The sequence below is a fragment of the Ornithodoros turicata genome, chromosome 1 (assembly GCF_037126465.1).
Source record: "Ornithodoros turicata isolate Travis chromosome 1, ASM3712646v1, whole genome shotgun sequence".
Lineage (NCBI taxonomy): Eukaryota > Metazoa > Arthropoda > Arachnida > Ixodida > Argasidae > Ornithodoros > Ornithodoros turicata.
In genome coordinates this window covers 195,504,474-195,532,201 of record NC_088201.1, presented here as the reverse complement: position 1 = coordinate 195,532,201, position 27,728 = coordinate 195,504,474, and the positions used below count along the sequence as shown (strand labels likewise).

Here is a 27,728-nt window from a genome sequence, read left to right as displayed (position 1 = left end):
GAGGACCTCTCAAGCTGGGAGGACCTCTGAGATTGACAGGACCTCTCAAGACCTCTCAGAAGCTAATGCCCAGATCTGACATCGGAACATCAATCTTCAATTTCGCCGTCTACGCTGCACCTGTCGTCGGAGAGGTACAATCATACAGTGCTATGATACACCAGAGATAGATACAGACAAGTGCATGTCACAAAACTCCACATATATTGAGTTCCTTCGATTGTACAGATACACTCAATTAAGGCATGCACACTGCTATCAGATTATCTAACAGTTATTTCAAACGTCTTGCAGAATTGTGAATATCTAATATTTGTTGAAGGATCGCTCGCAAGAAACTACACGAAACGGTAAATGGCAGCAACAAAAACTAGATTGAGCACTTACACGTCTACGAAGGCATACAAGTCATCATCAACACATACTCTGGTATTCCACAAAGCGCGAACTCATGGGACACATATTCGCAATGTCCGTACAGCGGCGCTGAAAAATATTCTTGAAGAACTCTGCTTCTCTGTGATCAAGTTCGTCTGTTTTACGTATACTTGGGGACTCGCGATGCACCGTCTAGTTTCCCTTGGTTGCGTAATACGCCAACTAACTGGCGAGATTGGGTACTCATCACCTTGGGTTCTCGCCAACTGTCGCTTCGTACGAGATTCATCTGTAAGAAATACAATTTCAGAATGTCAGTGTAAGTCAGTGTGTAGGCACCGAAATACATAACATACCGTTTGGCACAAAGCGCCGTTGGTAACCTAACGTGGTTGGTAATCTTCCTATCGGCGCACATAATGCGTGTCTGCGAACAGTGGTAATTGCGTAAAGTGAACAGGAATGCCTGTCACTCACAAAAGCATATTTGACACATCGTCTACATACCTCAAAAACAGTTTGAATCCCGAAGACAAAACGCAAATTACTTGAGATCCGTAGCCGACGTCCTCACACTTCAACGTTTCAAAACAGACTGATTGAACCGCTGGCGACGGCCCAGAAACCAGATACATCCAGCAAATGTCCGTAAGATATCCTGCCCGGGACATTTGGATATCCAGTGGAGTTTGCCACAGATCCGTTTTACATCCATGCGATATCCCAACGACTAGCATTTCTGCCATGTTTGTAGATCCACTGAAAGTCCCTGCGACGTCTGTCACGGATATTTGGATATATAAGGGAGATTACGAATATCGTACATATTTTGCTTTTAAAAATTTTGTGCATCACATATTTGGTGTTCGTAGAGTGCGTAGAGAACACTGCAACTGTGTACCAGCAAATAATATTTGTGTGTTTTAACCCATTTGATACTATTGTTCCCATTTGGGGAACAAAATATTACCTTAGCCTAACAGGATTCATCACAGTACAGCAACACTGTGGGACCTGCCAGCATAAGAGCCGAACCCCGCCCGCCTTACTTGGACCACTTGGGAAAACCCGCAGTAACCTCTATTTGCGAGCTGGATGGAACATGTACTGAAATACAAATCGTTACACATACGTTCGTTAGGGGTAGCGTGGCGTAAACCATTTGTAACGGTCATAAGGATGTATCTTCGCAATTCCTGTGTTTCTGCATCAACTCACAGTATACCCAACAACATTTCCAACATCCCTTCCTATTAACTACTGTGTTTTTAATTCAGGTTACCGCCTCTATAAGGACAAACAAATCTTTCCTGGATCTCCCATAGATATCCCTAGGATATGCAGGCTGCCTGTCATGGACATTCAAACATCCAGAGCGCGATATCCTTCCAACGTACCAGGGACATCTGTTGTCTACTGGAGTAAGCCCAACACGCATTGAAATTGTGCGATATCCCATAGATATCCTACAGATGTCGAGATATTCAGGACGTTCGCGACCTTGTAGGGATGTTCCAGGGATATTAAGGGTTTGCTGGGTGGCCGAAACGCTTCCACTTACGTGCAGTGTCATAATGCACGGATTGCAAGAACAATAGCTTCAAGGGGGAACGACGATACAAGGTTATCACGTCACGTGTTCCTTGGAGGAATAATGCACAAACATTTGAAATCTTGCGAACTATTTTCCAAAGCGGACGAGGTAGCATGTCCCGCGGCGCGGAAAACATGTAGCAAGATGCTCTGAGAGGTGTTGCACGACGCACTGTCGCAAAGCTGTCTGAGAGGTCCCTCCGAACCCCTCAGGGCTGCATGAATGATTCTACAACGTCTTCCAGATTTTCTCTAAAAGGTCCTCTCAGACCCCTCTGTGCTGCCTGAAAGGTCCTCTCAGACCCCTCTGTGCTGCCTGAAAGGTCCTCTCAGACCCCTCTGTGCTGCCTGAAAAGTCCTCTCAGACCCTTCAGAAGTGCTAAGAGGTCCTACCAGACCTTTCAAGATTTCTTGAAAGGTCCTCTCAGACCTCTCAGGAAATTTTGAGAGGTCTCTTAGACACATTTTCACTAGGGCGGTAATAACTAAACGCGTAGCTTAATACAGGCCGCATCAGTGCTTGAACTACACTGTACCGAAAAAAGTACTGTGCCAAAATTCGTGTAGTTTCGACCGCTGTGTTACTTACCAAGGCTCAGTTCACTTTTTTTCGTCTCTGCTTGGGGCACACCAAAATCGTCGTCTTTATGTCAAGTAGCAGGGTACATGTGGACGCCGACGTAACGGCACGTTTAAAAACCAGGTGGCACTAAGTGGCAAACTGCCGCGTTTTGCCCCTCTTTCCCCCATATTTTATTTGTAAAGGGTGGTTAAAGGGACTACGAAATTTCCCGAAGCCCCATTATTTTTTTTTTTCTGGAAACGGTTTTTCCCGCCGAGCAACTAATATGCCTAACATTTTTCAGGGCGAAATCGCTCCACTGTGTGAGAAGCGTGGGCTTCAAGTTTATCTTCCGTATTCCCCTCTCCCGCACGTATTCTCCTGTAGATCGAGCAACAGTGCCGTGCTGCTGGCCCCCGTCACGTCACCGGTATTGCGCAATCCCAAGCAACGCATGTGCTGTGGTTCGGAGTTCGGGATCCCGAAATCCCGTAATTTCAGCATAATTTCGCGTCCCGAAATCTCGGGATTATAAATTTTGGCTTTATTGGCAACAAATATTCGATGGTACGAGTGAAAGAGAAGGAACGGTGTCCAACCGACTTTTTGTTCTAAGCAACCCTTCCCCGAAAAATATCATTTGCAATCCGAAACGAACCAACCTAGTCGTCCACGACACTTTACAACGACATTAGCTGCTGACTCATGTGAACTACGGAAGCCATAACGGAAAACAGCCCTCAAGTAGCATAAAACTCCCATGAAATCAGAAGGAGCCCTAGTGGAAATGTATCTGAGAGGCCTCTCAGGTCTAATATGTTATGGGACTGAGAGGACCTCTCAGGCTGAGAGGTCCTCTCAGGCCTGTGGACCTCTCAGGCTGACCTCTCAGGTTGAGAGGACCTCTCAGGCTGAGAGGTCCTCTCAGGCTGGTGGACCTCTCAGGCTGACCTCTCAGGCTGGTGGACCTCTCAGGCTGACCTCTCAGGTTGAGAGGACCTCTCAGATTGACAGGACCTCTCAGAAGCTAATGACCAGATCTGACATCGGAACATCAATATTCAATTTCGCCGTCTACGCTGCACCTGTCGTCGGAGTGGTATAATCATACAGTGCTATGATACACAGACATAGATACCGACAAGTACATGTCACAAAACTCCACATATATTGAGTTCCTTCGATTGTACAGATACACTCAAGGCATGCACACTGCTATCTGATTATGTAACAGTTATTTCAAATGTCTTACAGAATTGTGAATATCTAATATTTGTTGAAGGATCGCTCGCAAGAAACTACACGAAACGGTAAATTGCACCAACAGAAACTAGATTTAGCACTTACATGTCTACGAAAGCGTACGAGTCATCATCAACACATACTGTCGTATTCCACAAAGCGTGAACTCATGGGACACATATTCACAATGTCCGTACAGCGGCGATGAAAAATATTCTTGAGGAACTCTGCTTCTCGGTGATCAAGTTCATCTGTTTTACGTATACTTCGGGACTTGCGATGCACCGTCTAGTTCCCTTGCTTGCGTAAGCCACCAACTACCTGGAGAGATTGGGTTCTCACCACCTTGTGTTCTCACCACCTGTCACTTCGTACGAGATTCATCTGTAAGAAATACAACTTCAAAATGTCAGTGTAAGTCAGTGTGTAGGCATCGAAATATATAACACACCGTTTGGCACCCAGCGCCGTTGGTAACGTTACATGGTTGGTAATCTTCCAACCGGCGCTCATAATGCGTGTCTGCGAACAGTAGTAAAAGCCTAAAGTGAAGAGGAATGGCTGTCAATCACAAAAGCATGTTTGAGACATCGTCTACATACCTCAAAAACAGTTACAATCCCGAAGACAAAACGCAAATTACTTGAGATCCGCGGCCGACGTCCTCACACTTCAACGTTTCAAAACAGACTGATTCAACCGCTGGCGACTGGCCGAAACGCTTCCACTTACGTGCAGTGCAATAATGCACGGATTGCAAGAACAATAGCTTCAAGGGGGGAAGGCAATACAAGGTTATCACGGCACGTGTTCCTTGAAGGAATAATGTACAAACGAGTGAAATCTTGCGATCTATTTTCCAAAGCGGACGAGGTAGCATGTTCCGCGGCGCGGAAAACAGGTAGCAACTTGCTCTGGGAGGTGTTGCACGACGCACTGTCGCAAAGCTGTCTGAGAGGTCCCCCCAAGCCTCTCAGGGCTACATGAATGATTATAAAACGTCTTCCAGATTTTCTCTAAGAGGTCCTCTCAGACACCTCTGTGCTGCCTGAAAGGTCCTACCAGACCTTTCAAGATTTCCTGAAAGGACCTCTCAGACCCTTCAGAAGTGCTAAAGGGTCCTACCAGACCTTTCAAGATTTCTTAAAAGGTCTTCTCAGACCTCTTAGGACTGCTTGAGAGGTCCCCTCAGACCCCTCACAATTTCGTAGAAGGTCCTCTCAGACCTCTTAGGACTGCTTGAGAGGTCCTCTCAGACCTCTCAGAATTTCTTAAAAGGTCCTCTCAGACCTCTTAAAAAATCCTGAGAGGCCTCTCAGATACATTTTCACTAGGGGTCTTCCAATCCTACAACAAGAAATATTGCAGAATCTCTCTCTCTCCGCAGGATATCTCTTTTTTTTTTGTTCTTTTGATCCTCACGAATACGTATATTTGAAACGTCAAATGTCAAATATAATGAGGGGGAAAAGTCATTACAGAAACAAGTAAATGACACCAGACGTGTTCGACATTCAAAATTACAGATTAAGATGGCTTCTATGGCTGCACGCAGTGTCCTCTGGTGCTGTCGCATCGTTCCATGAGTATATACAGGGTGTCCCAGCTAAGTGTATACAGATTTAAAAAAATATATATAACACTTTTTCCCAGATGAAGTCAATTGCAATATAGCATATGCTGAAGGGCACTCCCTAGCAGGGCATTAGCAAAGTCCAAAAGCAATGTCTTAATTAACTTTCATTAATGAACTTGTTAATTATAAGAGCTACAAAGTTGTCTCAATGAGAACATCTGTTCCTTTCGGTCACCTGATATCGTAGCCGTTTTCAGAACAAAAATTCGTTCCATAGATCGCCCGCAAAAAATTAGTGAAGGAACGCCATTTTTTTCTTTATTTTGTTCATTGCGCATCTTCGCAGACGCGTATTTCCTTCATCCCCAACGTGAGAGGCGGAAGGAGCACAGTGCCGCCTCATGCGTCGAAGATGAGCTTGAACTTGCGAAAACAAAACAAAAAAAATGTATCGGGTGACTCTATCGGACCTGGCCTTATCTTGGGTTCCATGTTCTGTTTCCTTTTAATCTTTTTCCAGGACGCGAGAGGCGATAGTGCGCTCTTTCCCCCTCTCACATTGGGCATGAAGGAAAGCTGCGTCTTCTAAGGAGCGCAATGAACAAAATAAAGAAAAAAATGGCGTTCCTTCACGAATTTTTTGCGGGCGATCTATGGAACGGATTTTTGTTCTGAAAACGGCTACGATATCAGGTGACCGAAAGGAACAGATGTTCTCATTGAGACAACTTTGTAGCTCTTATAATTAACAAGTTCATTAATGAAAGTTAATTAAGACATTGCTTTTGGACTTTGCTAATGCCCTGCTAGGGAGTGCCCTTCAGCATATGTTATATTGCAATTGATTTCATCTGGGAAAAGTGTTATATATATTTAAAAAAAATCTGTATACACTTAGCTGGGACACCCTGCATATATATATATATATATATATATATATATATATAAAATGTAAAAGAAAAAGAAATTCAGTAATGCACCTTGCGCTGTACGCCACCGATAATTTCAACTTGTGTTTCAAAGCTTTGTTCATGGCAATATTTTGTGTGGCGTGATCCCTTCTTGACTGCAGCAGCAACTTAGTGAACGTATTAGAAGGGGCGCCATATTCGCCCTCTGCTTACGCCGTTTTTATTGTGTGTATGAAAACAGCTGTTAGCTGAATAAACGAGGATCGTCAATTGTTTAGATGAATACATGCGGTACCAACCCAGCAGGTAACGACTACAAGTACCAGGGTCAGACCGTGTCCATTAAAAAAAATATACAGGGTGTCCACACTAAGTGTGAACAGATTTTTTAAAAATATATCAATCACTTTTTCCGAGATGAAATCAATTGCAATATAGCATATGCTGAAGGGCACTCCCTAGGGGGGCATTAACAGGCTCCTAAGGCAATGTCTTAATTAACTTTCAATTATTAACTTTTTAATTATAAAAGCTACGAAGTTGCTCCAATGAGAACATCTAATCTCTTCGGTCCCCAGATACCAAAACCGTTTTCAGAACAAAAATCCGTTCGGTAGATCGTCCGCAAAAAATTCATGAAGGAACGCCATTTTTTTCTTCATTTGGTTTATTGCGCATCTTCGAAGAAGCGGCTTTCCTTTACCCCCAGTGTGAGAGAGTGAAAGAGCACAGTGCCGCCTCATGCATCGAAGATTAGCTTTAACTTGCGGAAACGAAACACAAACACAAATCTATCGGGTGACTCTATCGCGACTGCCCTTATCTTGGGCTGCATTTTCTGTTTTCTTTTAATCTTTTTCCATGACGCAAGAGGCGATAGTGTGCTCTTTCATCCTCTCGTATTGGGGGCGAAGGAAAGACGCGTCTCTAGAGATGCGCAATGAATAAAATAAAGAAAAAATAGCGTTCCTTCACGAATTTTTTGCGAACGATCTATAGAACGGATTTTTGTTCTGAAAACGGCTTTGGTATCTGGTGACCGAAGAGATCAGATGTTCTCATTGGAGCAACTTCGTAGCTTTTATAATTAAAAAGTTAATAATTGAAAGTTAATTCAGACATTGCCTTAGGAGCCTGTTAATGCCCCCCTAGGGAGTGCCCTTCAGCATATGGTATATTGCAATTGATTTCATCTCGGAAAAAGTGATTGATATATTTTTAAAAAATCTGTTCACACTTAGCGTGGACACCCTGTATATATATATCGCATTAAGGGGTCAGTGCAAATATTTCTCATCGCTGCATGAAAGATGCCATAAAAACACCACCGGAAAAGGAACGAGATTGATCATTTGCGTCGTTTTTGAATTTTGTGAGAAAGAAAGCGCAATTCATGCTTTCGATGGGATATTTTTGCACTTGAGTTCCGCTTGAATGAAACGTTGACGGCGTCTGAGGTAAGAGATGTGCAATGCAAATACTGTCAGTAGCTTGCTAATATGGCGGTAACAACTAACGTATTTGCGGGTAGGTCTTCTAAGAATGAGACGTAGCAGATTCGCCTTATCCCAGTACATCACTTGTGGCAGCACTCGTCCACAACATCTCAGGCTGCCGCTTATTTGCAGAAGAGTCCTGACACGCAAGAACAATCGGGAGCTGAAGCAGACGCCAAGACCATAGAAAGTGTATTTGGTGGCGTCATTGGCTTTGACGTTAAAGTTTACCACGCTTCCACACCAGCAGACATCCGCGAAAAGCTCAAGACGTGTAAGACATGTTTTTTACTTCCAGCATCCCAAACCAACGTTTGCCTTTTAGGAACCCCAAAGAATAATTTCATTTTCTTTGTTTCTGAACAGGTAAAGACGATATTGAGAAGGATTCATCGAGAGCATCAGATTGCTTCGCCTGCTTTGTGCTGGGTCACGGCAAGGAAGATATCACGTTCCCTTTCGGCGGCGAACTGATTGACCTGGAATACATCTACGAACAGTTCAGTAACAAAGTCTGCACGAAGCTTCTTGGGAAACCCAAATTGTTCTTCTTACACGTAAGCTTTTCTATCGTAGCCTCGGGTAATGCGACAAGCATGGCGAGCAGGTGTGTAATTATACCATAGAATACAAGGCGGTTATATTTATTAGAACAAGAAAAAAAAGGGGGGAAAGGTAAGCCAAACGCGACCTCTTCTTGCCATTCCGAAGTAAATAAATAAAAGAAAACTAAAATAGAAAGAAAAGAATTAGGAAATAAAGGATAAGCTAACAAACGATGAAGGGGGAGTGATGTAAATTAAATAAAATATTGCCTTTAAAAAGATGGCTATCAAACGATGAAAGAAGGGTGAGATTGATTAAAGAAACGATGACTTAATAAAGATGAAGTTCTTGCGTTGAGAGTGAGGGTGGGACACTGAAGAATGAGACCTGTGCAGCTCAGGAACATCAAAACTGTTGTCACAGATCGCTGTGTGGGGTGTCGTACTGGGCCGAGCAGAGTGGCCAGAAAAAAGCCTGTGCATCGCAGTTCGAGTGGGCGTCGTCTGAGCGTGACTCGATGGGTGTCGAATCTCTCATTGTCGACGGGACATGGAATATCAGCTTCAACCGTGCTAGTGGAGCATTTGTGCGAGTGACTCGTTTTATAGAAAAGCAGAGGTGTCCTGGAGACGAGGTCGTAGTCGTTGTAGAATAGACGCTAACGCGAGCAGTGGTGTGTAGCAACGAAACCCATCGACGGGTCGATGGACCGGAGATGATCGTTCAATCGGACAGCGTTTTCTTCAAACTGCCGGATGCCGCTGTGGCGGATTCGGCGTATCTGTAATCGACAGGCAGAGGCTGAAAGTGGTAGTGAACAGATACTGAAGTTGACATCCCCATGTGCCCGACGTGCTAAGTTCCCAAGGGGAAAAACAATGTCGGCACAAGGTTGGTCCAATGTACGGTGTCAGACTAAAAGTTGTCGGCCCGACCTAAATAAAAGTGACCGGACCAAGGTCGGGGATTGACATTGGCTTAACGCGGCCCGACTTAATCTGCTGGTGGTTGGGCCATCGTACATGGCCGACCTAAACGACATAGGGCCAAGGTAGTGCCAGCATAAAACCGAGATTGGTTGCAGCTTGGGGTGTCCTTGGCTTCACCCTGGCCAGCGATCTATTTTTATCGATAGGCCGACTATGGGCCCCAGAGTCCTAGAGCAGTAGGCCCGACGTTGGATGAACGTTATTCATACTCAATTGTCTCGCGGCGTCGGGTAACAAATTATAATTTTTGTTTGTTGCTCGTATTTCCCACAACGGACAGTGAACACGCTGTTTTAAAGAACAAATTTCCCACAATGGACTCGGCGTTTCAAAGTGCAAAAAGCGAGAGAGGGAGAATCATAAAAGCTCGCAATTTGCCCCAGACCAGAATCAAACAGCTCACAAAGAAAAGCAATTGCATTGCTCGTATTGCCAACTCTAGGATGAGACAAGCGCAAGCATTTTTTTCGTGAGGAAGAACAGATACAGTACATAGGTTGTCTCGCGAGCTTTCACAAATTCGAGAGTCCTGTTCGCGTGTGAGTCAGAATGAAGGGTGAGGCGTCTAAGTTTAAATCGGCGCGTACACAAACAACACTGAAATGAGGAATTGCTGGTCGTATTAGCTCACTATGAAGATAACGTCTCTGTTTCTTACAGCTTTTGGTTTGAGACAATCACTTGGCCAACCGAAAGTCGAACTTATGCAGTGCTACACCATTCCGCGTTTCCCTCTCCCCAAGGAAACATACCGAGATTGGACCAAGCTTGGCAAGAGCTTGGCCAACGAGCTCGTCCTTTGTACAGATCTGCCCCGTGGCCGATGGCTTGCAAAACCTTCTCTGCCTACCACTATGCAACATTGCGCAAACGTTGGCTTGCCGAAAGAGTCGTTGGCCAACTGTCATCTGACTTTTCGCCAACCGTCAAAGCGTTTCTTTATTTTTAGAGTAGCAGTTGCATTGTTTTCGGGTTTGTTTGCAGTGCAGGGCCGACATTGGCCCGCCTATATTATGCAAAACCCTCAATAGCCCGCCCGCAAATCGCCACACAATGTCGTTCGCAGCAACTGTGAGCGACATCATACCGACGTTGGTCCAAGGTGTAGTGACCGACTAAATCGCATGCCGACCAAAAACTGACCACTGGCCGATGGTTGGCAGTCGACACTTTCCACTTGGGTAGAGAACAGGACACGGTTTAAATCTCGTGATATGTATTGCTATTACCGAACAAAAGAGCGGCCTTTTCGGCCAAAAAGTGTGTTCTTTTCGGTGAATCTCGTCGCCACCCGATGTTGGCCAGACGATGCATGCCAAGGCTTTAACGACACGTCAACAAGGTGTCAGGGCGTGCTGTGGGGCCAGAGTCCGTTGACCAACATACTCTGTTAGTGACATTGGCCCATGCTTGTTTCAATCATTCTTGGCTGATGAAATCGTTTGCCGACCGACTGCCGATGGCCGGCCGATCATCGGTAGTCGGCAAATTCCCATTGGGGTGTCTATGCGAGCATATCCGTGCAAGCAGGTGTGACTAGGTACCCACTGGGAACACAGGTCATGACCCTAGAATAGAAGTCGGTTGTTGATGACTATCATTGTGTCCAGGCAGCCGATTGTTCTGCACAATAATTTGCCCGAATTTCTAGGGCTCCCTTACAGTCCCCGTCCAGATTTCACGCGCTGGGCGCTGATCCCACTATGCGGTTCAACGCGGTCGGTTTGGCGGAGAGCTTGGACTTGTTTCATAGGGGAGTTTCTGTGCCACTTCAAGGTCTTCATGTGCGATATAAAAGGCTGCTGTTGATCCGCCTTGAGGCACTGATCCATCGATGTACACAGGGAGTCGTTGAAAGTAAGCTGAGCTGACGTGTTCCAGGGTAAGTTGATGAGCAACAACGGGAGGAACAGAGTTTTCTTCAGAAGACGAGGAATGTGGGCACGTACAGGGAACCTACGAAGAGCCCACATTGTTGGGGCATAGGAACGTACTGATTGTGGTGAGGCACATTTTGAGGCTGTCAACAGCAGATGGGTCAACGTCGCCATATTCCCATGCATTTCAGCTTATTCCCTGCGTCAAACGTCGGAGGCTGCCCTTCCGTGGAACTCTGTTGCCAGCATGAAGAAATCGGCCCCGCGAAGCAAAAGCAATCTGGGTACATTGTTCGCAAAACGGGCTATTTCCCGAAAATAGCCAATGTTATCCAAGCCAATCACGTTTGAAGTGATGGCTGTGATGGCTGTAGTGAAAGCAAATATGTTGTGTGCTTCTCTGTCTAGCCTCGGGACTTCACGGAATTATGAATGGCTGTAGTGCTCGGACGTCCCACCGGTTCCACCTTGCCAGCTCGAAAGAGTGATCCTTTTCTCAATAGCAGCGTAGCGAGGTCGCGAAGACACGGTGATGTGCTACTGTTCTCACAAGTCGTTCTGTTCTGCACAATCAGAGACAGACCGTGCATTTAACTTTAGCCCGAAAATTGCTGCAGGAACTGCACAGTGCTCTTCGTGGCAGTGCCGATTACGTGCACGTCCATGCGTTACGTGCCCCGTATCGCGCTGTGGGCCAAAGTGTGGTGAACCCCTTCGTTCACCAGCAACATTTTGTACCACCAGTCCGCCTTGGATTAAATGTAATCCTAAAAATACGATCTGCTTCTTGAGTTCTAGAGGAAAAAGATTGCGGCAACTAACGTATGACCGTATAATGCTCTCTCTGCACTCGGTTGCAACAGTTGCAACGAATGCCGGCTAAGTTATACTGGTCTGTTTTGAGACTTTCGTCCCCCTGAACGTGAGACATGTGTAAGTATCAGCCACAATGACATGATTACAATAATGACTGGCACAGGCACTCTGAGGAATCAACGATGAAAGCTGAAAGTCACTGAAAAGGTTAGCCAGCTGTAGGGATCGAACCCACATCTTCTGGATTTCCGGTCCAGGGCTCTACCAATTGAGCTAAGCTAACACGCCTCTCCCGCGACTTTCGGGGTGTGTCATCTGAAGGGACGACAAAGCAGCCATTCACTCTCACTCACCCTCCTTTCACTCTTACATTTCTTGCTCACTCATACACACATTCATACGACGGAAATCGACGCAAGCGGCACCTGTTGAACAAGAGAGAAACTGATGTTCTGAGGCTGGAACAACATAGAAGGGACAGATACAAACAAAACCTCAAATTGCCTAAGAAATCAACGATGAAAGATGAAAGTCACTGAAAAGGTTAGCCAGCTGTAGGGATCGAACCCACATCTTCTGGATTTCCGGTCCAGGGCTCTACCAATTGAGCTAAGCTAACACTTTTTTGTTTCAAGAACGGTTTATTTCACACTGTTACAGTTCAAGACGAACGTAGATGTTATTTACAATGCAAGATGCGGTATGTGATTAAGAGGGATGCCACAAGAATCAGGGTGTCGAACCGCAAAAAATACGGGTACGGTTCGGGTTCGGGTTCGCGTTGTTTTGATTTCGTTCCGGTTCAGTTCCGGTTCGGCCACGCCAAAAACCGAACCGGTTCGCAAACCGGTTCGCAGCCCCGAACCGGTTCGCGAACCGGTTCAACGCTTCCGTTTCATATGTTCCATAAAACTGCTTTTATCATGAAATGCGTGCAAACAGCTTACTGCTGTTGTCTGCATTGACGTCTTTAGCGGTGAGGTAGCTCTTTAGCGAGAGAAATAAGAAATTGATGAACACTTATTGCAAATAGAGTCCACGCTGATGAAGCGGTGTTGTCCCGCTACTTTCTGTTCCCAAAATCTGTTTTTTACACGCACAGTGCCAGCAAGATAAACTTAAAGGAAGCCTAATAAGATGGACAGTACTTGCCGGCACACTGCCTTCGCAGCGTGAATCGATCTGAAACCGTACTGAAGCATGTCGAAAATAAGCCTGCCAGCCTTACTCTGCCCGAGCTCACAGCAGTGTACTAGTTAATCCACCTCACAAAGGCGGTGGTGGTGGTGGTGGCGAAAGGGCTTGCCGTTGTCGGCCTCACGTATGTTTGCAACGTCACGACTGACGCCCTGGGGAAATACGCGTCCTGGGCCGACTTCTAGGGGAACTGTGCCGACATATGTCTGAAAGCATCTGAGGAAAACCCAGGGAAAACCCCAGACAGCACAGCCGGCACCGGGATTCGAGCCCGGGTACCTCACAAAGGCAATGTATCACGACACAACTGCACTACCAATAAGCAGAACCACATTTACTTTTCAAACCACGACCAATCAAACAGGCACCGTTCTGCGTACGCTCCTTCTCCACTTCTCATGTTTCTGACTTGTTTAATTTTTACTGCTCACGTGTAAAAGGAAATCTTGGGCGCTTATTTGATCACATATTCGTCGTGTAGAGCTACATAACTGGCCTACACCACTCCTGTTGCATTCGTCCGCGTGGCACCTCGTCTCTAAAGAGTAGACGCCACATCACCGCGTGCGTGGGGCGCCAGCCACGGCGCTCACAAGGACAACTGCGCTTCAACATGTTAAAAAGATGCTGAAAGTATACTTACTATACGTCGTCGTCTGACCGCTAGGTGAAAATTTCTGAAATCCATGATATAGGCGCGTGATGATGATACCGATGTGTCTTCGTTCGATATGTGCTGACTTCTATGTCCGAACCGTTTTGTTGCGAACCGGTTACCGCTATTATTTTTTAGGGTTCTGCTCCGGTTCGGGTTCAGCAGTGTTATGAAAATTTCGGTTCGGGTTCGGTTCCGGCAAAAATAACGGTTCGGGTACGGTTTTCGGTTCGGGTTCGGGTTCGGTTCGACACCCTGACAAGAATACATGCTTGAGATGAAGTATGTACAAAAGTGTGGGCGTGATTTGAGGACCAGGGTCGGTCCATTAATACTCCGTGGGGCTTGACAGAACAAGCTCGAGTACTTTGAGCCAGATAGGGTCCTCCGCACTACCTGTTCGAGAGAGGAGAAATCTACACAGTGACGTCACGTACCTCCTGAAGAAAGGCCAGGAGCCGACTGGAGGATCATTGCGATCTCTAATACGACGAGATATCCACAACGAGTACAAACCTAACAAAATAAGCACGTCCCACGGAAGCTCGCCGCCTGGACGGATCGGGAGGTACCGAATAGCCCGCGCACTTAGGTAGATATTCTTCTTGAAGGCACGCTGAAAGACGTCCCAGAAGAAGAAAGCATCCGTGCAAGACAGGAAGGCATGCTCGATGGTCTCCTTCTCTGGGCAGAGCCTACAGTTGTAGCTATTGAAAGCCACGAAGAAACCTCGTTCTCGCAGCCAAGCGCGCACAGGTAGAGTGCTGATGTGTAGGTGGAAGAAAAAGTCTTTCACCTTAGCCTCTACAGGCATCTTCCTGGCTCGCACGAGCACATCTTCCCCTGGACCCGAGCCGAAAAGCTGCCGGTAGAATGGAGGGGGGAAAAGCGAGTCAACGACAGCCCAATACAGGGACCGACGCGAGGCCTGGAAGATGAACTCATACGTAAACCGCCTGGCGAGGAAGTGTATAGTGTCAGCAACTTCTTTGTAGAATCCCCATATGTAGAGTGGTGTGTCGTACACTGTGGATACAACTATCCCAGGTAGCTCATCATTTAAAAAGGTAGAAATACAGTGTCTCAGGAACGGATGTGTCTCATCGCGGAGAAAACAGACTCGCCACACAAGCTGACGGACAAAAAGGTGCACCAAGTGAAGACCCCCATTGGAGAAGCTATGAAAGAGATTCTCACGCCGTGTCCTTTCGTACTGCGAATTCCAAACGAAGGTAGCGAAAACTCTGTGAATCTTGTTGATGGGTATCCTCCCACAGGGCAACACTTGCAGGAAATATCCAATGCGCGAAGCCAACCTCGCATTGCACACAAAAGCTCGAGCGAAGACCGACAGTTAGCGACACGCGATATCCAGAAGCTCGTTGACGATCGAACCAGGTCCAGAGGAACGCCAATATAGACAGAAGGGGACCTAGACCAGGACAAACCCGCGAACTGGGTAGGGAAGCTCTGTGGCATTCCCAACCAAGAACCCGAGCTTTTTGACCAGCTGACACGCGCACCAGAAGCCGTGCAGAACTGCGGAACATGTGCTAACACGCGTGACACTTCGCCTATAGAGCCACAGAAAAAGGCGACGTCATCAGCATAGGCTAGAATTTTAATGCTGTAGTGCCCACGACTAAAACCTCGCAAATCCCTGTCTGCTAAGATGCTAAGATGAAGCTAACACGCCTCTCCAGCGACTTTCGGGGTGCGTCATCTGAAGGGACGACAAACCAGCCACTCACTCTCACTCACCTTCCTTTCACTCTTACATTTTTTGCTCACTCATACACACATTCATACGACGGAAATCGACGCAAGCGGCACCTGTTGGACAAGAGAGAAACTGATGTTCTGAGGCTGGAACAACATAGAAGGGACAGATACAAACAAAGCCTCAAATTGCCTAAGAAATCAACGATGAAAGATGAAAGTCACTGAAAAGGTTAGCCAGCTGTAGGGATCGAACCCACATCTTCTGGATTTCCGGTCCAGGGCTCTACCAATTGAGCTAAGCTAACACGCCTCATCAGCGACTTTCGGGGTGCGTCATCTGAAGGGACCACAAACCAGCCACTCACTCTCACTCACCCTCCTTTCACTCTTACATTTTTTGCTCACTCATACACACATTCATACGACGGAAATCGACGCAAGCGGCACCTGTTGAACAAAATCTGTCCCTTTTATGTTGTTCCAGCCTCAGAACATCAGTTTCTCTCTTGTTTCTCTCTCACTCTGAGGAAGTCAGAATGGTATCAATTTATTCCCTGCTTATCTTGTACGATCTGGAACTTGTAGATTTTTGTTACATGTAAGAAACTGGCCAGAAGGCGGGCTCTTCAGCAGGTACGGAGCAATTGGAACCAGAATTAGCATTTACCCCAACCTAGTGAAGTCCACACCTTCTAGCCTGCAGTTGCCACGACACAGGAGTACACTCCTTGAAACCACTGTCTGAACAGTCTAGGTTTCTTAATAGGTAAACTTTTTCATAACAGCACTTACAATGCAAGGAGTATTTGGCATGTGTATCATAACAACGCATTGTGCTGTTTGTGCACGAGAAATTACACATTGGGCGCACAATTGCCACAAAATTTGGTTCCCAAATACACAACCATCGTATTTAATAATCAAATAATATAGCTCACCTGACGGTAGATGAAAGAATACGTACAGAGGATAATATATACAGTGGATACCATATAGGCTCCTAATTTCCAAACAACATCTGAGCATTATAATTCTGTCACTGACTAGTATGATGCCTCCATTGGTATGTGCTACACGTCACCTGCATCACACGGTTATCAAAAAGGGTACAGTGAGCAGTACCTGACAAGACATGGGTTTCGACAGAATAGACATGCACCGACCCACACAAAAAAGCTGAGGGCCGACTAATGCAGTGTCGCTCATGGCCAGTTGTTTTGCAACATAACGCCACCAGTCAGAAAACTAGCAAGCTCAGAACTGGCAGAAATGTTGTTTTATGTTGCTCTGCTTATGTGTTTTCTGTTCACGATCATGACCGATAAAGCCGATATGGATTTCATAAGCTAGTTTTCCCTCTGTTTACGCTATCTTTGAGTGAGCAGATGCACCACTATAGTTAATGCTTACTACCGGCCTCGGTGGCTCAGTCGGTAGCGTGTTCGCCTTCCCCGGCCGAACCCGGCCGAGGACGCCAACAACTTGATGGCAGGGTACAAGTTGCTTAGACACGCGATCTTCCGCGAGGGACGTTAAATACGGGGTGTCGTGTGATGAGCTTTCATGGCACATTAAAGAACCCCCAGGTGGGCAAAAGCAATCCACAGACCGACCGATGTGGCGTTGCTCATGATCTCAGTTGTCTCGCAACGTAAAACCCCCCATTATTAACCAATTATAATATAAGTTAATGCTTACGCAACACGTGTTAGGTAGATAGGCAACTTCATATGGAACATATGGGTGATACACAATTACTGCATAAGTGCAGTTCGCCTAGGCCGCAATGCAGTGCAGTTGGTGCTACTTGTGACACTATGGTCAGTGGTTTCTGGTTCATGGTCTGAAGATGATGTGCGAACTCTGGAATTGTTTGCCAACAAAAAGTACCAAGAAATGGGTGCATCGGACTTTGTTACACCTATTTACTACTGTTTTTCGGGAGCAGCACTTACTGGAACTTTTGGACCAGCATTAGTCCATGGATTGGAGATCACTAAAGACACTAAGAACCACGGCAACTTTATCTCGAGAGAGCTCTACTATTCTGTACTACTCTCGAGGAGGTCGAGAAGACAACGCTCACAAACTAACATGCTCCTTACAATACCACAAGGTAGTTCAGCCCGTACACATACAGCGTAAGGGATTAAATAACACAACCTCAGTGGATTTAGTTTTGCTCGCATCGCGCTGACTGTATCGTAAAATAAGCCGTTGCCAAAATGGGAGGTGATGGAAAAATCAGATCTATTGGAATGCAATTCATGCAAAGCAAAATATGACAACCGATAAATCTATTGCTTCTGCTGTTGGTTGAGTCCTGCGTACCATGTCAAGCGCCATACTAGAGGCTCATTTGTACATTCGGCCTAACTAGGTTCCCTTTTATCTATTTATAGACGCGCGACATACCACTACACCCAAATGTTTCTGAATGTGCGATTGTAGACAACGCTGTTAATATCCATATAAAAATGAAAGAGAATAATTATGACAGCGCTAATGCCTCAAAGGTCGGATTTCATTTACCTAAGTATTGCCTTACTTTCCAGACGTTACGTGGCTGGAAACAGGGAGGCGAACATCACTTTGCTGACGGTCCGAGCAAGACTACAAGTGTGCCTTCACGTGCTGATTTCTTTACATTCGAGAGTACCTCCGCAGGTATTTCTTATCTTCTAAAGTACTGATGAAAAGTGAATAGAATGGCGAGCGAAAGGAGTAGAGAAAACTTCCTTTAAAACAAGCACTTTACACAGCGAGCATTTCCGTTTCCGCACATTCTAGCTACCCTGTAGCCGTACTACGCGTTTCGAGCTTCCTGTGGAAAACTTTAACGCTCACGCTAGTTTCACCTTCAAATACTGAAAGACACATCCACAGGTCTTATCTTATTCTGAAGTATGCAACCACACATCTTATGACATAATCAAGACCTTAAAAGACTATCTTAGAAGCACCTCACTTGCACAGTTTTCCTTCACCCTCTCCCATCGTTGTTTCTATGTCACATTGACACAGCCGCTCTCTCACATATCCCTCCAGCTCCGTACTCCCGAATAATGTCACTAATAACTTTCAGCACTTTTTGTCTTGGCATAATATCCGTCTTTCAAGTTTTGTTACATAGCCGCATTTTTTTATATCCTAATATCCCCTCTTTTTCTTTTACTTGCACTTCTGACGCTCCAAGAAACTATCTAGAAAACACATTGCAAAGTCGTCCAAATCCCATAATTCCGAAGGAGGGCGTCCTAGTTACTTCCTACAGTAATGTGCTCGATCAAATATTTGTACTTTTCTTGACTCGTGAATAGTGATGATCAACGGCTGGTGATTGTGAACGCCCCAGTATTTCAACGCGTCACAGAAACGTTGCTGTGCAATTATAACAATATGCGTATTATACCTTGCAGGTTATCTTTCGTCTCCGGGTTCAGTTGGCGGTTCTTTATTCGTCCAGGCGCTCTGTCAAGTCATCAAAAGAGACTATCTTACCAAGAATTTCCAAGAAATGATGACACTGGTCAAGTGTTATGTAGCACGGGAAAAGAAACCGGATGAGACACTGTACAGACACTCCACGCTCACGAAGAATATTCGGTTTGCAGCTGAAGTAAGTTAAGTCTCACTCATTCTTCGCATTTCGTGTGTGTTATTGCTCCTACAGACCCTTTAGAAAAAAATGAGGAAATAGGGACGAGTCTCTTTGCGTCTTTATAACACGTCTCCAGTTCTCGTGCCTTGCTACAGGGGCACCCAGAAATCCTTCGTGAAGATGTGTGTCAAGTGTATTTCGCGATTCTGTTTCTGCCTCTTGTACAGGAAATCGATGAGAGACGCAGCTCATGACAAGTACACACTGATTTAATGAACGGAGGCAGCAAGCAAACACCAGGGGGCAGGGGAGACGATGACTAAGGGCTGACTAAATACAGCATGGATGTGACATAGTAAAACAGTTTCCACCATAATGCGAGTTGAGTCGTGTGATAACGATGGACTGGCATCGGTATAGCGGGGCGCACAGTCGACGCAACTAAGCATACGGTTTCATATTTCAGAGGTTATCGACACATTAGTTATGTAATTGAAGTGCTCACGCAATCTCTTATTTATGCACTGTTGAGTTTGCCGAATGTATGGCGCATCTCAAAATAAAATGATGCAGCAGGCGTTATGCAAAACGGAATGAACATCCGCGCGTTGCGAACCCTACAGACAGGTCTTTGGTGCACACTAAACTTTTACACCATTTTGTGTGTAAGGCGGGTGTCGCATATCTCACTCCCCTTTACGTGTAAAAGTTTTCAGGTGTAATGAAATATATTTACCTCTCACGGTGTATTTCACAAAACTGCAGCGTGTGTGCCGTTTCTTAGCATGACTCTTAAAATCTATACACCTTTTAGGGTGTAATTAGATAACTGGATGATACACTAACTGATTCAACTTAGCTTTTCTTGTGAATCGACACCCTTAAGCAACCACGTAACGTGTGCACCATTGTTTACACAGTGAGTGAGTGTATCATACGTATCAGCCAAAGTATATGCGTAACATGAGCATGTGATGTATTGTGTTCTTCCCACATAGGAATTCCGAAGTGGTGGCCATGTTGGACCAATATACGTTCTGACATATTTAGAGATGAGTTTGAAACATGACATAATTGGGAAGACAACCAAAGCTCGCAAAGAACGGCACTTCCTTTCTAAGAGAAAACAAATACTATATGCATTGCTTGTCTTACGAGACATCTGGAAATTGAATAGCCCTACTCAAATTCCAGTCAAAATGAAGAGCGAAGTGTATAAGTTTAACTTGAGTATATACACCAAAACACTGAAGTGAGGAATCGCTTAGTGTATCAAGTCGCCCTCACGATGACATGAGAGAACTAATGTTCTGAGGCTGGAACAACATAGAAGGGACAATCACATACAAGGCATCAAGTTTGCGTGTTAGCTTAGCTCAATTGGTAGAGCCCTGGACCGGTAATCCAGAAGATGTGGGTTCGAGTCCTACAGCTGGCTAACCTTTTCAGGGACTTTCATCTTTCATCACGATGACGTTTGTGTTTATTATTTGTTTTGGTATGAGGAAAAATTAAGGCTCAGTGTACACGTCATTCTTTTCCACGAAAACGTTAGACACTTTACAATGAGGTAAAACACCCTTAAACCATCCCACCCTGATTATACCCTTCGTACACCATGAACACACTAATGTAGATGTCCACCCTATTCACGCCCATTGATGAGAGGACCAGCCTCGAAGGGGTAGAATATGAGTGTGAACTGGGTGTATATCGCAAAATACACCCCTCTTACACTAGTATAGGTATAAAAAATACTGTGTGATCTGGACTAGAAGGTGTGTGTAGGCAATCCAATGGAGCCAAACATCGAAGCAAACTTCCCTAAGTGATTCCGCCATGGTAGAAAGGAATTATCAACCCACATCTAATCACATTCGCGGTTCAGGAACCGGATTTGAAGTGCGCTTTTTAGCTGATTGGCCTCCAGGAAACGTCAGACATTGTTAGGAAATGGAAGGGACGACCTAGTGATAGCAATATTTTTTGGAGCTGTCTTTAATGCTGATTTTGCTTATATTTGATGCCATTTATGTTGTTTTATGTTGAGAAGGGACTGAAGATCACTTCTCCCGTACCTTCAACACTGGCCTAGGTACATACAGAAGGTGGTATCTAGAACTCTCATTTCCTTGCCTGCGGGGTTCATGTGTGAAAACTAGTTCAGGGAAGAAGCGATAGCAACATTTAAGGCTTGCATAGCTGTGTTTGAATCGCCTGCCACAACGATAATATCATCTACATACATTACTACTTTCCCAAACATCCATGGCCCTGTCCCGACCATATAAACAAATTTCACATAAAAGAGGGGCAACGGAGCCTATAGAAATTACGTATTATTCGTTGCAAGTTTGATCGGCAAGACATGCTACCGTGGAATTTAAGTACGAGACTGTGAGTTCCAAAATGGAAGAATCATGAAGCCCTGCGTTAGATTGGAAGAAAACAGGGTCGTTTTCTATAGCGTCCCTTTCAAGCATAACAGAGGTCTGGATTTCTCGAGTCAGAAACACATATATTTGTTGACGTGAAACGTCATTCTATTCGGTAAGTTGGGGTGCTAATGAAAGATGCGTGAAAGAGACAAATAACGTGTTGTTGGGAAAAAGGTCGAGGAGGACCTTTCAATGTTTCTCTTCGTTCTTCCGTACTTTGTGTGTACATATATTTGTTGACGTGAAACGTCATTCTATTCGGTAAGTTGGGGTGCTAATGAAAGATGCGTGAAAGAGACAAATAACGTGTTGTTGGGAAAAAGGTCGAGGAGGACCTTTCAATGTTTCTCTTCGTTCTTCCGTACTTTGTGTGTACTGGAACTGTGCACGTTTCTGTATCTTAAGGCCTCTGATCAGTTCACTGGCTATGTGTTCCAAATCGACACGGGTGGCTTACTTGAATGCATATGGTCTCAACTGTAGGTTACATCTAGTGTAGTCGGTTAGGGATTTTACTACATCATCTTTTTGTGCCGAAACCCGGGAACACATCTACAGCGTCTACCGGCACTGTGTCTGGAACGACAAACCGACGAACTATATACCGACTGAAGGCGGAGCGTGCTACCATACGGACCCAGCTAACAAAAATTCTGAAGTCATAATGAACTTCAAACTCCGAACGCGGCGATAGATCCCATTGTGCCTGATGACGATTATGAGTACAACACGGTAATTGAGTATGAGGACGGAGTCACGGAAGTCATGGCAAACATGAACGCGAAGTTATCTCAGTGACAACTGACTGATCAAAGAACCGCAAAGTTCCGGTTCAGTGGCATTACAACGGCACACTGGAGTAAACGCGCCGAAATTGCAGCTTCCCAAATTCAGCGGAAATTTATGGGAATGGAACGGCTTTCCAGAGGAATTCAATGCGTGGATACATAAAAACGGAGGTCTGGCCACCATATAGATGTTCCAGCATAGGCGTAGCAGGCCAATTTTACAGGGGAGGGGGGGGGGGCGAGCCTGGCACACGAGAGGGGACGGGAGGAGTCCAGCGGTGCCTGAGCCGAAAACGGAGTGATGACCATGTGCAACATAAGGAGAGACTAGAAGCAAAGGGCTGAGGAGGAAAATGGGAGAGAGCAAAGGAGTTGAACGGAAGGACTTTCCTTCTCAACGGCAATGCGCGGGCTTCGCCATATTGTAGTAGCCGAAGCCGACCGGAAGTGCATGAGCGCCAGATAACCAAGCCAATCCACAAAAAACAGAAACAAAAATGGCAGCTGGTGCAGGTACGTATTCGTTTTTCTGCCTCCCAAATGTGCCTCTCCAAATATTGTACGCTGCAACGTCATGCTAGCCTTTTATGTCAGGTCTCGTACACCTGTTTTAACCGCAGGTTGTGCTAGCATGACAAATAATGTCTGTAAACGTGTACGCTGCGTAATTTCTTACGGAGATGGAACGTCCATACTCAAATTTTCAGTGCGTGTTACCGATATAACTTGGTCTGTGCAAAAAGTTTAGATATTGTAAGCTACTCTGTCATATTGAAAAATGCATGAACGGTGATCTGGATGATCTATGAGACTATGTGATGATCTATGAGACTATGTGTATACTGGTGATCTATGTGACCTCCATTGAGCTCGGCGTTCTTCACTAAACGGACACACAAACACAGGAAAATGGGAGGCCTTAAAGGTGATAGGCGCTGTCATAGTTGTAGCATAAATTTTGAGTAAACGTAGGACGCTTGGTGCCTAAATATTAAAGGAGAATTTGCACATGTAACGAACATGACTGGTTGAACTGGTTTATTGGTCTTGTCGTGACCTCCGCCTCATTGGTTCATGAAGAGCACTTGTTTTGTCAGCTTGCGCATGATGTAGGTCTCCTGGGATTTCTCTGTTATCTTGCGGGACAATTCGTGCAGCCTCAACAGCAGGAACCGCTTCATGATCACTTTGACCAGTGAGATGACATGTTCGGGCTCAGAGCTGTAGTGGTCCAATAGATGTTCTTGATCTATGTAGTGGACTTTATGGTAGAGTTATGCTACATTTTTCATGACAATGTGATTAACCAAAACAGACTTCTGCTCAATTCATATTGACTTGAAGGCATTTCACCGCACGTATATGCATGTAGAGACTGTGTTTCCAAATCTGTTGCTTGCGCTCTCTCATTTTCACAATTTTTAAATCCTAATTTCACATGCTGTGGACACTGCAGTCATCTGCTCTGGAATGACATGAATGTGGCACCGTGCCCCGCAAACAGGTGAAAGCGCTTCATCACCTTCAGAAGAAGGTATCGCCAGAGTGTGGAGCCAAGCATTAATAGTAAAGCTTTGTACCACAGTACAACTAAACAGTTTTCAGTATTTGCTTATTCATTGTAATACCTGTTTCTTAGGTGCACTTTACTGTGTGCTACAGTAAACATTTAGTAACTGCAACAGCCAGTATCCAGCACTTCTTGTTTGAGCAAAGCGGTAATTCGACTAGTGGACTGCACTCTACAACAGAGTGAATATCCCTGTGCACCATGGTGTGTTGAGTTTACCATAAGTTTCAGCTAATGTGACGTTTGACTGAAAGAGCATTCACTATATAATGCTCGAAATTGAGGTATTGATTTTGAACTTGTACGTTAGTTACACCTCAGTCATAGCTATTACATATCTCTGACATTAGCAAAACGACGATAAAAACCGGAGTGCACCCTTGCACTTCTACCATCTCACATTAGTACTTTTCTGGAACTGTTACTTACTTGTAATTATGTAAGTAAGTAAGAAAACAAACGTAAGTAATTATTTTATTGACAGGCATCGTGTGCGTACACGACCTCATTCTTGCTCCAAGATTGCTTTCATCTGTCCTGTTATTCAAAGACCATACCACTTCTTGCATATGAAATAAATTGTAATGTACCACATCTTGTTCGAGTGTCATTCCTGCATATTTCATGGACAAGTGTAGAATGAACATCATGGACCCCCGACCAGTTGCAAACGCTGCCAATACCCCGAAAGTGTGTATTGAACTCTCTGCATCACAAAATGAAATTAATATACTACCGTGCTGCTGTCCTGTTTCCAGGAGAAAATAGTGGGGATAGCACCTGGCTTCAGCCATTTCTTGTTGTGGCTAAAGTAAACGCATGAGGGCTCGAAGTGTTTGGAACATATCCTTGGAGTCTGAGAAGAGTGAAAAGACTGCTCAGATACACTTTGAAACAACTGTCTCAAAAGTATGGGGTCATGGTGGGGAAACCTGTAATATTGACAGAAGTACGACCTATGGCACCTCAACAATTCCCATCGCCTATGAATAGAAATAATGATTTGATTATTTATATGTCTCCAATAAAGGTGTTAGGGAATGTCAGTGAATAATGACACTCACTTGTGGAAAGATACTCCAGATGTGGCAGAATGACTTGTGTGACACCTTGGGCCTTGGGCGATCCTGCGGCCTGGGAAGCTTCCTTGCACTGGCTTCAAAACTGTAATCCACATTTCCAGGAAGCAGGCCATTACATTAAAAAGAAAGGAAGTCAGAGCCCCAGAGAATTCTCGGCGAGCTTGCGCTGTGAGGTGCCACCCCTTCCCCGGTGGCGCCGAGCCCGTAAACCATTCCAATTCGCATTATGTAATATTTCTGCTGTTGTTCTTTCAATGTGTATTGTATTGTTGACTGATTAGATGAGTCACAAAATTAGTGAGCCCATCTTCCTTATCTTAGCCTACCACTCCCTATATCCTTAATTTACTGATTTGCTTTATGTGTATTAATTGTGTATCATTGTGCCAAAAGAAAAGAAAACAAGTCGTCGCACCCGAAAGTTGAACGTAAGAGCACCAGGCATAGAAATCATGAAGAGAAATTATCCTTATGATTTCTATGGTGTCAGGGCCCCATGTCTTTAACGACGACAGAATGCACCTGAGGCGGTATGTTTGTTTGTGGGCTCTTTCGGGAGAGACAAATATTTTTCGTCTGTGGCGGCAGTCCCACAAAGGAGGGACCGCCAGGATTACCATCACCAGGGTCAAACCAGTATTTGAATCGTTTCATTACTCCGTCGGAATTTCCCCTAATTCCACATGTTCTAACGTTCTATTCAACGATTTCTGGTCAGTTGTTTCAGCCGCATTGTTTCTTGTGATGCAGGGAGCGTCAGTGTCTTTTGTCAAATTTGCTTTAGCCGATAACCACGGCCGGCTGTCGACAACTCCGGAACCGAAACTGTCCTAGCTTCCCCTTGCACTCAAGGTCGCCTCTTCTTTCTAGAACAGGTGATTACAGCACGGGAAGGGCGCAGTATTACTTACTTCATGTTTATTTTATGCTTACTGCACATTTGTTTCCTCGTAAATTGATTACAGTAACAATATTCACAATTGAAACCGAGCTGCCAAGGACAGCGCGCAGACAGCACTGGCACATGGCAACACTGGCCGCCACAATATGGCGCATCCCTCGTCTTGACGCAGAGCCAGCGCCACCTTTGCTTCTAGCCTCTCCTTATGATTTCTATGATGTGCAACATGTAATATTTATTATTTGGTTGCCAAATTCTCGGCTCGTACATGATGGCAGGTGCGTACCGGCACATTGGATGGTACGCGAAACAGACACGGCCCTATTGATAAAAGCACTAGAATCATTGTGTTTTTGTGGCTGTGATTTGGGACATTCCTGGTGCTTTCTTCTCTGATGTTAGGATCAAAATTCCCTGGTGTTCTAGTATCTGTTCTCTGATGTTACACACCAGGACCTCTGATGTGTGTGCTCTGGTGTTGCACGCCAGGATCCCTGGTGTTCTGTGACGCTCCACTGTTGAGCATTACGATGTCTCACGCGTTCAATCCCGTGATGTACTTGGTCCGTCAGGAACCTCACAATGCACTAAAAGCTGTGCATAGCTGTAGACGTGAGAGAGAGAGAAAGCAGGACAGTGCAAGCGCGGCACGACAGCACGAACAGTGTCAGTGCTGTCCTGTTTGTTTTTCTCCAAGCGTTCAAAACTATGCACAGCTTTCAGAGCCTCGTGGCGGCTCTGCGGAGCCAAGTACCTCACGGGATCGAATGCGTGAAACAGCATAATGTTCAATAGTCGAGCATCGTAAAACACCACGAAGGAATCGTGCCATGCATACATGAACGTGCAACATTCAACGAACACGGTCTGCTCGTTATTCCGGTACTAAAGCTGCTTGGGACGTATTCATTAATGTTATCGTTTCACCAAACCAGCCAACAATACAACAAGATATCAAAGGTCTCTTTCTACTGCAAAGCTGTTCCAGCTGTTAGAAGGCTACTAATTATTTGCATATATAGTATGCTGTGAATCAGATATAGGAACAGCCAAGCACGTGTAACAAAACTGTCTATATTAGTGCCACCATTGATGATACACATTTAGGAGAAGTATACACTCCACAATACAAAAGTACAAAAAGGAGCAATGTTATTTCTTCCTCGAGTGTGAATACGTCACATGCGGCACAGTTATAATTTAGAAAAGCATACTCGATCAACTCTTCGGTCATTTTCCATCCTCTCTTCTTAGTCCATATCCCATGAATAATCGGTTCACATGATGCCGGACGAAATGCACATTCAAAGACGTCACACCAACGAATAGTCGTCACATCTGCCCCGAATGCATCTCTTGTATTTTCTCATACTTCTACTTGTGCACAGGTTGGAAAGCAAACTACGACATATAATGCAGAACGTCAGAAACACATATTCAAAGTTGTTGATATTCGTGCGCAGTTTTTCTGGTGAAAGCGAGGACGGAACGCTACCTCAACTACCTAGGCCAGCTCGTTGAGTTCAAAACAGACACTAATGCCGATGGCGCTGTCGCTGTCTTATGTGACAATGAGAGCGTAAAGTTTCGTTTTCAAACTCGCGTGAAAGCCGCAAAGTGTGTCAATTTCGACACTCGGGGGAATTATTTGTGATGCGAATTATCATTCCTTTGGAAAAGAAGTTGCGCTAAGGAACTCATGATCATTAGTGAGTTTTAGAATACCGTTGATAAAGTTATCGTCTCTATCGGAACCAATCGCACTCGTGCGTGACTCGGAATCTTATC

The 27,728-nt window shown here is 45.1% G+C and overlaps 1 protein-coding gene across 9 annotated transcripts in view; it reads left to right on the top strand.

Annotated features, from left to right (window-relative positions):
• Positions 1–27,728, top strand: part of LOC135378924 (caspase-3-like) — a 205,046-nt gene that overhangs the window by 107,676 nt on the left and 69,642 nt on the right. For all 9 annotated transcript variants that reach the window (XM_064612097.1, XM_064612092.1, XM_064612094.1 and 6 more), the window contains 4 exons: positions 7,891–8,032; positions 8,125–8,315; positions 18,116–18,227; positions 18,980–19,179. In XM_064612097.1, coding sequence (XP_064468167.1) covers positions 7,891–8,032; positions 8,125–8,315; positions 18,116–18,227; positions 18,980–19,179 — 645 coding nt within the window. The remainder of the gene's footprint in view (positions 1–7,890; positions 8,033–8,124; positions 8,316–18,115; positions 18,228–18,979; positions 19,180–27,728) is intronic.